Here is a 13,633-nt window from a genome sequence, read left to right on the forward strand (position 1 = left end):
TCACACCCATCTGCTGGCGCAGGCGCAGAGAGTAGCAGCAAGGCGCAGAGGTTCACGCGACAAAGGGCAGAAATTCGTCTCTCTCTCTCACACACACACACACACACACACACACACACATATACATATTGTGATACATGTTGATGTGTGTAAAGGTTTGAAAAAGTTCCACCCCTGCTCTTGGATTGATCATACAGGGCACTTTTTAAGATTGACTGCATCAAAGGCACTATTTGCTGATTCGACAAGGGATATAGAAATCTAGGAATAAGAAAGATAATTCTACCCAAACAGTGAAAGCAATATCTGGGTTACTACTGCATCAATTGACTTGAAAATAAGCTAAGGCTTTACTGTGTAACTATAAAGATTGTGAAGCAAAAAGTTACGTAGTATTACGCGCGAACGAGGTTATTGCACACTGCTTGTGAGGAGCAGCTGCTAGCCTCTGCAACAATGGTTGAGTAATCGGGTCCTGTAGTAGTCCAACATAACGTCAATGCATGCAGCATAATGTACTGATCGCACGAAACAGCTGAAATGTTCTTTTTGGAAAATACACCCTTCTTCTTAGCATCCAAACTTGCCTTGGAAAACCTGATAAGGTCTTGCATGGCCACACTTTTCCAGACAATGGGCCATAAACCCCCAGTTGGTTCCATAAATTGCACTTTGGCAAAGCCCTCAAAGGATAGCTCAGATGCACCAAAAGGAACTTTTACAAATGAATTCGAGCTTCCAAATGCTCGTTTGAAGCTTACAAGTGGTTGTTCCAAGTTTGCAAAACTCCTGCAATGAAAAGTCAACTTATAGCTTAATGAAGAGTGAAAAGAACACTGCTCTAGAAGCACTAAAATACCATTAAAATGGTTCATTCTAATAAAATGTCAAATCCTTACCCCGAATGCAAATTGTCCTTAGTTGGAGGGGACAAATTATCATCAATGTAATCTTCTTTACCCTGCACAGTTCCATATGTCCATAGTTATATTTATTTCAGCCAAAGAAAATGATTATTAAGTGCTACTTACCACAGACGACACATCCCATGCATCATCATGCTGTGTTTCTGCTAAGGAATCATCAAAGCATTCTTCATCATTCAACTCATTCTCATCAAAATCCTGTACCTCTTCTTGATCATTTCCTTTGTCAACAAGAGAGTCTTCTGGATAGGTAGCATCCTCGTATGGTGACTCTTGATTATTATCTTCTTCAAACAATACCTGTGGATCCTCATACAGTAACTCTTGAGTTTTATCTTCTTCAAACAATACCTGTGGATCCTCAAACGGTAACTCTTGATTATTATCTTCTTCTAATAATGCCTGTTGGAATGATTGCCTTGAGGATGGTAAAGACAACTCTTGGTCTGCATATTCTACATCCGCCATTTCTGGAGCCGTACTTTGTAGCATGGCCTGATCTTGCCCATCCAAACTAAGCTCTGTAGTAGTTCTTGCTGCCAGAGATGGAGAATACATGAACTCTTGAGTTTGCAGTTCTGTGAGATCTTTTATTGAGCTGCCACCAAGACTCTGCCGAGCAGAAAGTCTTGGAGATATGGATTGCCTTGGAGATATAGATCGTCTTGGAGATGTTGATTGATAACTAGCCTCCTGATGTAACGATTCTCCCGGAACAGCACTTGGTGACATATTCTCCTGAAAAGATTGCCTTGGTGAGGAAGCAGGATAAATAAACTCCTGCACCAAGCTTTTGTGGCCACCCTTAGAGGAGAAAGAACGCATGTTTTCTGAATCTTGTGGATTCGTGGCATAAAATCCATTTCCCCTTGTTCTTTCCTCGTCTTCATCTTCTTGTTCCAAGGATCCATAGGGCTCTACCCCATCCACAGAATCATAAGGTCGTTGATCAATGCCTTTAGTGAAGCACCCTGGCTCATCCTCCAAAGAAGTCACAAATTTTTTGTTGTCTGCACTGGCATTGACAGATCCCATAAGCTCAGTCTCATTAGAATCCTTGAAAGTGTAATCAGACTCTGTGCCTGAGTTGCCAAATGTGACTTCACGCATCCTTCTTTCTGCATCTGATAGCCTTTCCATATCCCATGGCCTCACCATACTCTGTTGCTCATTCAATTTGGCAGAGAATGAAGACCTTGAAACAGATTCCAGGCTCAACCTTCTCTCTTGTAATACCTCATCTGACGAGCTATCTGACATTGAATTACCTGCCAAATTAGACGGGCACAATGCCACATGTCAAATGCAACAGAACAATGAACACCTTAGGTGCATTTTAGGAATAAGACAAGAACTGCTTGAAAGCTGCAAGTAACAAGTAAAAATAAAGTATAGACTCGTTTAGACAACAAGCTGAAAGTGTTTCACAACATACATTTTGAAACTCAATGCATTGATACGGAGCTACTATTGAAAAAAAAAAAATCAAGCCTCCAAGTACTTGAGTTCCTTGTTAAACAATAGCAAGGAACTCAAGTACTTGGAGGAGGTCCAAAAAATGTAAACCTTTTGCAACCTTCCTCCGATCAGTGCAGAAAGTGATAACATAGCAAAAATCCACTGTGCAATCCATAATTACCTGTGTCAGCTAATGAATTTGCCCCAGGTTCCCCAGGAATTGACGGAAACCCTAAGCTGCTTCTTTTCTGCATTTGTTTGGAAAATGACAAGCTACTAGGCCTTTGTGGCAGTTGTCCTGGGATTGGAAAATCAGGTATGGATGTCCGTCCAGGATCCAAAAGCATGTTAGAAGGTCTGAGAACTTGGCTGACATCATTCTCACCAGGAATAGACGAAAAGACTGGAACCTGTCTGAGTTTGCGTGAAGGTGATGCCAACTGCTCCTGCACATCAGGTGCACTCTGAAAAGATCCAGGTGAAGAAGTCCGCATAGAATCCAAAGGCCTGTAAGAAGTTCTAAGACCTTGATCATTCTCTTCCTCACGCCCTATCAAAGAAGGAACCAAATCTATCTGCAAAGCTTGGCTGGATTTTCGTGAAGCTGGTGACACTTGTTCTTCACTCTCCATGCCACTTGCAGTTTGAAGGGACCCGGTAAAGGAAGCTCTCATAGGATTCAAAGATATAAAGGAAGTTTTGGGAGCCTGATTGGCATTGTTCTCACCAGTACTAGGAGTAAACGCGGATGGCCTGAAAACTTGGCTAACTTGTTGTGATGGTGATGCTACTTGCTCCTGCATGTTTTCCATTCCAGGTGTATATTGAAAGGATTCACGTAATGAAGCCTGTGTGGGATCCAAAAGGATGTCCGAAGCACTAGGACCTTGACTCATACTACCAATTAAAAAAGGAGCAAAAGATTTCCGGCTAACGGTACGTGAAGGTGAAGCCATCTCCTGCCCATCCATTCCCAGGACATTTTGATAAGATTCAGGAAAGGCAGTCCGTTTGAAATCTGAAGGCATATACGAAGTTTGGGGACCTTCGATCGCCTCATAACCACTGCCTATAGGAGGAAAAAAAGAAGATTGTGTTAGAGCTTGGCTATCTTTTTGTTGAGGTGATACCACCTCATCCTGCATCCTCTCCAATGGAGGTGCATTTTGGTAAAACTCGAGTAAAGATGTCTCCATGGTATCTGCAGGAACATAAGTTGCTCTGCGAGATTGACCAAAATCGTTCTCGCTGTCAATACCCAGGGGAACAGAAGACAACCTTGAATCTTGACTGAATTTCTGCAAAGGTGATACTACCTGCTCCTGCAGAGTCTCTATTCCAGGTGCACCTTGAGAAGACTCAGCTAAGGACGTCCGCATAAAACCAGAATGCATATCTGATGTTCTGGGACCTTGATTAGCCTCATCCCCAATGTTAAAATGAGGAATGAAAAAGGACGGTCTTGAAACTTGGCTGTATTTCTGATCAGGTGATACCACCTGCTCTTGCAGGCTCTCCCTTCCAGATGCATATTGTAAAGACTCAGGTAAGGGAGTCTGCATAGGATCCAAAGCCATATAGGATTTTCTGGGGCCCTGAATGACCACATTCTCACTGTCAAACGGAAGAACTTGGCTTAAATTGCGTGAAGATCTTCCCACAGGCTTCTGCATATCCACTCCAGGCGAATGTTGAAAAGACTCTGATAAGGAAGTTCGCATTGGATACAAGGACTTTCTGGGACCTTCAATGGAATCATTCCCATTGTCAAAAGGAGGAAAAGAAGATGGCCTTGAAACTTGGCTAAATTTCTGTTTAGGTGATTCCACCTGGTCTTGAATGCTGCCAAAAGACTCAGGTAAGGAAGTTTGCATGATGTCCATAGGCACATCAGAATTTCTGTGAGCTTGAATGGCCTCATTGCTACTGTCAGTAAAGAGAGGGTAAAAAGATGGCCTTGAAACTTGACTAAATCTGTTTGAAGGTAATACAGCCTGCTTGCTCTCCAATTCAGGTGCATTGTGAACAAACTCAGATCCAGAAACCCTTGCAGGATTAAAGTGCATGTACGATGTTTTGAGACCTTGATTGACACCATCCTCCACCCCAGTCGCGAGAGAAGCTGAGGATGACCTTGAAGCTTGACTGAATTTGCGAGAAGGCGATACTGCTCTTGAGCTTTGTAGTGTAAATCTAGGAACCTGCTCAGATGTACGTAAGGATTGCCGACCGGTGCCTTCAATGTCTGACTGATTATGCTGAGGTAATCCCATACTTTCAGCTCCCTGTAATGATCGATTCCCCATGTGCTCACCCTCATCACGAGCACCTGTCATGTTTGCTGCTGGAAACTTCTCAAAATCTACTTTAGGTTCATATGTTTCTTGATTGGCAAAAGAAGAGCTAGCTCTAGAGCCCTGGTTTGCATTTACATAAAGTTCAGGCTCATTGTCCATTATTTGGGGTATCCTGAGCAGGGAACTTGCACGTGGACTCCGTTCAGCCCCCATTTGAGAACTGGGAGGACCACTGTCAATTGCCTGCAGCCCTGTGAAGGAGGAATCAGAAAAATCACATCACCAACTCAAAGAGGAAGATGCCCAAGAAAATAACAGACTTGTTTTCCATCCATCCCTCCCACTATTAAACTTTGCTTGAAGGAAAGAAGTAATGCAATCGCACATAGAAAAATTGAAATTAACCTCCTAAATCAAAAGTTAAAGATGAAAAAACAAACAATTCTTGACGGAAACCTTAATGTTAGTTGATTAGTTTTATGAGGGTTTTTTAAGTAAATAAATGAATTTCACAGCTGCTTCCATACCATACACAAGGTAAATTCCTTAAAATGTTAGAGCCCTGCTTCATACCTTGCCCATCATGCAAAATTGCTTCATCCTCGGGCTCCAGGACAGATGGCACTTTCAGAAATGATTCGTGTCGGTCAACCATTGAAACGGATTTTTTTGCATTTTCAGATGAAAGGCGTTTTGACACAGTGATATTGTAGCCACCGGCAGGGGGTTCTTGACTGACGTTTGAATCAGGCAACGATGCTCTGGGATTTTTAGCTGCGCTGTTTTCAGGAAGAGAAAAAGTAACCCTTGGTGGTGACCCAGAAGACTCCGCATTTAAGGAAGACCCCTTTCGCGAGCTTCGAGCAGAAGACATTCTAGCTGGCAAAATGACCTGCTCAGGGTTCATTAAGTGAGAATCTCTTCCACCAAGGCTGTTGCTGGAGTTTGTGGAAGGATGTGCATACGCACCAACCTCTGTATCCGCACCAGCATACATCATCATCTGTGATTCTCTTGGACCTTGACCATCATAGGCTCCAAGCATTTCAGAACCCCTGGCAAACTTGACAGTAGAGGGGAGGATGGAAGGCCTTTCTTGCTGTGTGGAAGCAAAAAAGGGCATTTGGCTTTCTCTGCGAGCCAATGACCCTCTGTTGGCATCAAAGGAGGGTGAAGTGAAAAACCGAGCTTGCTCAGTAGAAGGAGGTGAGTATGGTTCTCTAACTTCTTGGTCCTCATCATCACCAGGGGCTTTCACTTTCGATTCTCCTCGGACAGCACCATCATAAGTGCCAATCAACTCAGAGCCCCTACTTGCAGTGAGGGGGGAGGGCGGGATGGAAAACCTTGCTTGCTGTTCAGATGCGCGCTTAAGCACTTTGCTTTCCCTGGAGGCAGAGGAGCCTCTGCTGGCACCGAATACAGGGGAGCCAGCAAACTGAGCTTGATCTGTAAAAGGGAGGAAGTGTGCTTCTCCAACAGAATTGTCCTCAAAGCCAGGGACAATTAGATGTGATTCTCCTCCGCCTTGACGTAGAGGTATTTGGCTTTCTTTGCGAGACAAGTATACTTCTGTGGTTGATGGTGACATAGGGTAGTTTTCATTGAGCCCAGGTGTGCTTCTGCGCAGAGAGCCCCTATTGGAACCGACAGGAGAGGAGGTGGACAAGGTTGCAGGCACTTGGCTTTCTCTGTGGACAGAGACTGATTCTTCTCTGGGAAACATTGCGGCAGGGGAGCCTTCACCTAGAGCAGAAACGTTTCCCTGGTGAGAGCCGTCGATGGAATCAAGGGGGGAGAGGGTGGAAAACCTTGCTTTCTGCTGTGTGGATGGAGGAGCAGGCACTGCATTGCTTTCTCGAGCTCTGATGGGATAGCTATCATTAGGTGTAGAGGCGCTTTTCCTCTGTGTCGCAGAGCTTTCTTGTAGGGTTCTGGAGGAGGCACGCTTAGGCCTTCTGCCAATGTTATGGATTGCAGAGTACAAGCTTGAGTACTTGCGGTCATCATCCGCCATACTGTAGCCTGGGCCTTGCGCTAGCCGGGCAGTCCCTCCACAGAATTCGAATTACAAAAACTGGGTTTGACGCAAACGAAGAACAGAATTACGCAGCGCCAGCAGCCCTTGCATGTATACAGCGAGCAGTTTCTCACCTCCAGTGAAGGGGCCGGCGGCAAGCAAGTACTGCATTTGAGCATCGGTAGCTAGTGTTGTGGCAGCGTAAATGTTATTCGCTACTGACGCCATTTCGATAAATCGCCTGCAGCGGCTAGAGTTCGCATGAACCTTCAACCGCCTCGGGTGACGGACGTCCCTGCAGTTTATCGTTTAATACCAGTACTCGGAAAAAACTTTTTTTCAAAAACTTGGCAAACCTACACATGATATTATATTTATATATAATATATTTGCTTCCATATAAATAAATTCATTTGTCAATAAGATTCCTCGATTATTGCCTTGTTCACTCTGCCTCCCTCCTCGCATCTCCTCCACAGTGTCACCATCGCTCGTTCTCTCCTTCCCTCGCCTGTGATCACCTACTGCATGCGCTTGTTTTGTGCATAGCAGACAACACGTTGCCACGGATAGGCCGCTCGCAGGTGCCTTGCATGGATAGAGAGAGAGAGAGAGAGAGAGAGAGAGAGAGAGAGGGCAATGTCGATAGGCAAGATTGGACACCGTGAGAGAGCGCCTACAGGTCTAAGAGAGAGAGAGTTTTGTGTTTTCAGCGAATTAAGAGAAGAGAAAGAGAGAATTCTAGTCGATTCTCCACTTTTTTTTTCCAAAATGGGAACCTCATTCCCCAAGCAATGACACTAGCAGCATCCATATTTTATTCAATTATTAGGCGGGACCTTCTTTGTCCATGCTAAGCAAAAACTCCAAGGCTTCAAGCAAGGTTCGAACTTAAACAAACAAAAGTTCAATTTGACTCTCGCACCCACTTCGGATGACTGTTGTTTGCCCATTTTTTTATAAAAAAGAAAACCCCTCACAGTGTTCCCTCCCCAACTACTCACTTGTAGCTACGCAAGTCCTCTACATGCCCTACACGTCGCCCCCCTTCCCCAGTATCCGCATGCTCTTCACTCTCCCTGCACATGCCACCTGCCCTACTCATTTCGAGGGCATCTCGCTTGATTCTTGGCTTTTTTTCAATTAAACCCAGCTGGTACCCTCTGCGCATGGCCGCCTCCTTATCTGCCCATAGCCCTCATTTCTTGCGCTTTGCGTCCTCCTCTCTTGTGCGTCCCTTGCTTGTCTGTCAGTCGCCTTTCCTGCACGTCTAACTATCGTGATGCCCAATACTTGGCATCGGATCTCTTTTGATTCCGTGCAATTTCCGATTTTCTACGATTGGGTAGCCCCTACACATGAGAAATTGGAGAGGTAAAGTGATTAATTTGAGGGTTATAACACTAAATTTCTCTAAATTCGTTAGGTTTTTTCACCTTCAAATTTAAATTTTAGAGGTAAATCTCAAAGTTTGTAGATGGGATTACACTAAACCTAGGTTTTTTTAGAACATTGTTTAATACATAATCCTTTCCATCCCAATGACACTAGGGTTAAGAGGTTGTCCCACCAATAAAATGTGAAACTTTTAACAATTGAATAAATTCACAAAAGAAACCTTCGACTATATCTAGTTTACATTTGTGAACCAACTGAGCTCGTTGAAATCGAAGAAAGTGAGCAGGCGTGTGTTGAAGCTGCTGGCAACTAAGCTCGGGAGGATGTAACTTGCTCTGATACCAATTGTTGGAATTAGGGTTGGAGGAAAACACACATAGCTCGGAGAAGACAAAGGAAGCTCAAGGCACACAACAGAGAGTGTATCACTTATTAGTGTGCAATGGAAAAGATAGATAGCCCTAGAATGATGAGCGTATATACAATGCACGGGGGGAAAAACCTCCTACTGAAAGAAAAAATGCCCCAGCGGCGGTCCTAAGTGTGTTCACACACATCACTACCACATGTATATGGTAACAAAAAGGAATTCCACGTATTTTTTCAAACTCTACAAGTTTGGTTACACAATGAGGAAATGTTTGTCCACGTAATAGGCACATGAAACACGATCACTGGTCTTTGCCACGCTGAGAGCATCCATACACGTTGTCGGCCATAGCTTTGAAGAGAGACAAACATTGTTTCTCCAAAGCCTCTTTCTTCATTTCTTAATACTAGTTGATGGAAATTTTCCAATTAAAACACAAAGGATGTGAGAACAATTTCCCCCTTACAAGGGTTCTACTAGAACAAAGTTTTTGTGCCTGTCAAAAAGCAAAAACAAAGTGTGAGAGGACCAATTCCTTTAGAGGACATGAAAAAAACATATAGATTTATTTTCACTCATGATTAAGTTCTTTCGACAGAAGGTTCTTTAGGGAGATGACAAGAATGACTTCAAGTAGAAGGGGCATCCTCAGAGCAGGCTGTTGCGCACCATCTCAATGGAGGCTCAAAAATGGAATGGCCTTCTTTTCGCATAGAGATCTCTCGAGAAGCACCGGCCTTTCCTTTTAGATAGCACTAGCTCCAAAGCAGTTACAAAGCGGCTACAGAGTGGTTTAAGGGTGGGTACAAACACATTGCAGTAGCAGTTGCGTAGGAGCTGTAGGGGCAACTCCATAGGCACCATTGGAGCTGCAGTTGCATAGGAGTTGTAGGTTGCCAAGCAAAGCTTCTACCAACAACATATAGGCGGCTTAGAGGAGCATGTAGAAGCTAGTAAGTCCATGAAGATCTATGCACAAAAGTCGAGATGGAGATACAAAAGGTAGGGATGTAGGAGCTCTATTTTTTTAGGAAGGGAAAGGTGATGAGTTTTGGCAGGAGTATCCTTGGTTTGCACCTGGTTGGTTTCCCAAGAATTACTGAAGACACAGATGGGAGGACGCAACACACTCGCAAGAACTTGGGTGCTGCGTTGCATTTATTCGATCGAATAATGTAATTTATAACGAATAACTCGTCATTATTCGCGTATTATCGTAAAATACGAGGTATTTTTGAATAATTTGTCATCTATCAATCGATACTCTATCAATCGATAGATTATCGATCGACACGCTAGATTTATATTAAAAAAAACGCGCATCGTACTTCGATACGTTTTCGATCGATACCAATTTTTGAGCTTTCTAGTTGTCTACAGCTCACACTCTCTACCTCATACTCTCGAGCATGTCAACTTCGCGTACTGGTAAGCAGCTTTTCTCTTCAATTCTTTTTTTTTATACGTGAATAATTTAAATTTTACTTTCATGTGATTATATTACTGTATGTGTCTCTGATATGCCTTCGGGCCCTCTTAGTCACATAACATTTTAAAATTTATGATATAGAAATTATTATGGCTCGTCTGATTTTATATCTTACTTCCATAGTAATCAAGAAAAAAAAAACATTGACTCTTGTTCTGATATGCTTTGCAACACTCTTACTTGAGTCAATGTTTTAGGAATTTAGATAACACCATACATTGTTTTTATATGCTTGTCGGCACTCATACTTTGTACGGTGTTTTAGGAGACCATTAGATAGCATGTGCATTTGTTTGATATGTCTCACGACACTCTTACTTTGTATGATCTTTAGGTTAAATAAGTTCCAATGAAATGTGACCTTACAAAAAACATACTTCTTCCTACATCTGAGCCTTGGTTCTTACAATGGAAGAAAATACTCCTAGACACGATCTGAGCAAACATTTTTATCTAGTCTTTAAGCTATACACTTTTCAATATACGTAGTCATGGACCACATGATTCATAGATCTACATTGTAGATTTGTATAATGAGAAGTGTAATCTTTAAACTACTCCCCGCGTCACGATCTTCGGTTCTTACAACGGGAGGAGTTTCTTTCAGACACAATTTTGTGGAAAAAAAACCATTATTTGATGAGCTACTGATTTTTATAGTGTAATCGTTATTGGCGTCTGGATCGAATGTTTATCTTTTGCTCTTACAACGGGAATAAAACCCCTGCGTCTGGTACTTAGGACTTTCTTAGATCCTTACAATGAGAAGGATACACACGTGACACCATATTTTACATTAATCTTTGTAATTTGTAAAATAATGCGTATTTCAATGACTTCGTCACATTCCTATCGATAATGTCTCATACATGCGAGGTTTTTGATTCGAAAAATCATAACACATTTCTTTATGATATGAAAAATCATAATTAACATCATGCATAATCGTGTGCATATTCTTGTGTATTTTAATCATAAATTACATTCATGTAAACATGCAGTTTAGGGTTTATGGTGATTGCCCAATGGTTGTGTTGTAAAGAATGACTATAATATATTGTATTACATGTCACTTATATTGTTGAGAAGTTTTGATTTTTTGTTTTTTTGTTTTAGCTTCTACGCACATCATGGATACTACAGGCAAGATAACAAAAGTTGATCGCCTCCAAGAAGTCTTGCAAGAGTCCTCATACAAATCATTTTTGGATGAGTTATGTAGTGCTACATATGCAGCACTAGTTGCAAAATTTTGTGGTGCTTCAGGTGGGATTGAAGTCCTTACAGGTGGTCAGTTGGGCCACGACGTGAGTCGAATCATAGGGCAAGTTTGCAGAGTTGCAGAAACCCTTGACAAGCAAATTAAAGGGAAGTCTGACTTCATGGAGAGCATGAAGGAAGTAGAGGTCCTCTACAGGAGCATGAAGCAATAGGGAAAGAGACCAAGGATCGAAGAAGAGCCCAAGGATATACCCGAAGTGCATGCCGCTTCGGAAGTACCAATCTCTAGCAATGATCCAATGCTGCCCAACATGGGAAGTTTAGACCCATGCAACCTCGTCATCATGCGCATGGCTTGCATTGAATTTCCACAAATGGCAAGCATTGGAGAAGGTAGATACGGCATGGTTATGAGGTGAAAGTCAACTGTCAAACCTTCACATATGAATTTTACGATGGCAAGCTAATCAAGGGTGATGGCCAGAAGAGTGGCAATGACATAGCGTTGCATGAAGCCACGATTATGAATATCACTCATAGTGGAATCATTTTTGCTCTGGGATTGGCGAGACACACCACGCGAGCGCCCATCCTCATCTTCAAGATGTGGAATGGGGGAAACCTCGACCACTGGCTAGAGAGACTCCAAAAGGAGGGGAAGAATGTGGCCATGAGCAAGGGTTTCAGAGACACCGAGGGGACCGTTGAAGGCATCAAGAAGAATATATGGCCTCTCATTAATGGATTTCTCCGAACCTTCATCTTTTTGCATGCGAATAACATCACTCACAATGATGTTCATGGGAGTAATATCTTGCTGCAATTTGGATGGGCTCGAGTATATGTAGGCGTATGTGGCGTATGTTCCAAAGTTGCCAAATCTTCTCCTATTGACAAGGAAAGCTTGGAGTAAGCGATATTGGTGGGTGGCTCCCGAATGTATATCGACAAATCCTCCAGTCTTCACGTTGGCAGCCAAGATATCTATTCCCTTTGTAAATACATTCAAGAACTCCTTAAATATTTACCTAAGGATGATCACACTAATTATATCTCTTTTCTCATACGCTTTCAGGAAGTCCTGCACACTTGTGTATCTACCAATCCCACCCAGCGCAAGTCCTCACATGATCTCCTCAGTATGTTACAAGGCATTAAGCGTGTTGGTCGCACACTCCCAGATAGTGCAGGCTTGAGGCCATCCAATGATTGAAATTTGAAATCATACCTTGTAATTTGAAAACGTGTCTATACTTTGCAATGATACAGTTTTGTCTTGTCTCATGTCCATTGATTTGAAATTTCATGCTATTTTATTACATTGGTGTTGTCAAATTGATGAGAGAGATGTGAATTTTATAATTGTGTGAATGTTACCATTGATTGTAGTTTTTTAATCAATGTGTATCTATTTTTTTAATCTAATTATTTATTGCCGTGTGATTCGACAGGAAATGGCAGCCCCATATGCTCCTCCCAAAGTCGACGGTGAGTTCGATCACGAAGAGTCTCAACGCATCCTCAAAGACGAGAGCATGCATTACGGGACATAAGACCTTTCCGCATACTTTGTTGAGGCCACGGAGCCCGAAGGTTTGGAGGGCAAACCAATGAAATTGGAAGACGTACGCAAGTGTTGTCCCTCTTTTTTTGTGAAAGATGTACTATTCAAGAGGTCAGGTCGTGCCAAGGCAACGGCACCATTGAAAATCTCATATTTGCAACACAAAGGGCTCGCGCGTGTGTTGCTCCTACACTTCATCCAAAAGGAGCACAGTCTACCTAACAATAATCAAGTTGCCATGTACTTCATCCAGCAAGTCTTCGTGCAGATTTAATGAAGAAGCGCGTCCTTTGGACAGACCGTCCTTTCAACTCTTGTGTCGAACTTGGAAGAGCTAAAGAAAGGCCACAAGCGCGTCGTGGGGAGGCAGATCCACCTGCACGAAAGAGGCGAGTTGTGCTCCTACCAGATGAGCATGAACAAATTTTTCATATTGTGTGTCAAGGGGCTACACTAGCCAGCCAAGGAGAGAGCATTTTCTCTCTACAAGAGAAGTTGGTTGCCAAAGAAGAAGAAGTAGTTGTTTTAAAGAAAAAACTTGCCGAATACGAAGCGCGGTACGGTCCTCTCTCTCCCTTGCCTGAGGAGGCAGGACCAAGTCACGAGGCAGATATTCAAGAAACAGTGGATATACTTGAGGCAGCATTGAACGCAGATCTTGAAGAAGCGATGGATATCACACTTTCTTAAAGACATTGTAGACTGTAGTTGAAAATTTTAATGGCAATTTATCCCTTCCTTTTTTGAGACGCATTGTATTCTCTCTATGTTTATGGCAACGAATTTGTTTTGGAGTTGCTAATTGGTGACTTTGTTGAGACTCAAGCAATGTCTTTTTATTTGATTGCCAAGCAATGTCCTCAATACTTATGTTTATGCGAATTCTCTTC

The 13,633-nt window shown here is 42.7% G+C and overlaps 1 protein-coding gene across 1 annotated transcript in view; it reads right to left on the reverse strand.

Moving 5' to 3' along the window:
* The window catches only part of LOC147456567 (uncharacterized), a 174,046-nt gene extending 167,066 nt beyond the window's left edge, over positions 1 to 6,980 (reverse strand). Inside the window, exons 1-6 of the mRNA XM_086514997.1 lie at positions 5,255 to 6,980; positions 2,566 to 4,932; positions 1,032 to 2,194; positions 900 to 961; positions 588 to 789; positions 400 to 475 (exon numbers count right to left, since the gene is read on the reverse strand). Of these exons, the coding sequence (XP_086371123.1) occupies positions 400 to 475; positions 588 to 789; positions 900 to 961; positions 1,032 to 2,194; positions 2,566 to 4,932; positions 5,255 to 6,698 (5,314 nt within the window). The 5' untranslated portion in view covers positions 6,699 to 6,980. The remainder of the gene's footprint in view (positions 1 to 399; positions 476 to 587; positions 790 to 899; positions 962 to 1,031; positions 2,195 to 2,565; positions 4,933 to 5,254) is intronic.
* Between the last annotated feature and the right edge of the window lie 6,653 nt (positions 6,981 to 13,633).

This window comes from Adiantum capillus-veneris, chromosome 6, assembly GCF_014529385.1.
Source record: "Adiantum capillus-veneris isolate H3 chromosome 6, ASM1452938v2, whole genome shotgun sequence".
NCBI lineage: Eukaryota > Viridiplantae > Streptophyta > Polypodiopsida > Polypodiales > Pteridaceae > Adiantum > Adiantum capillus-veneris.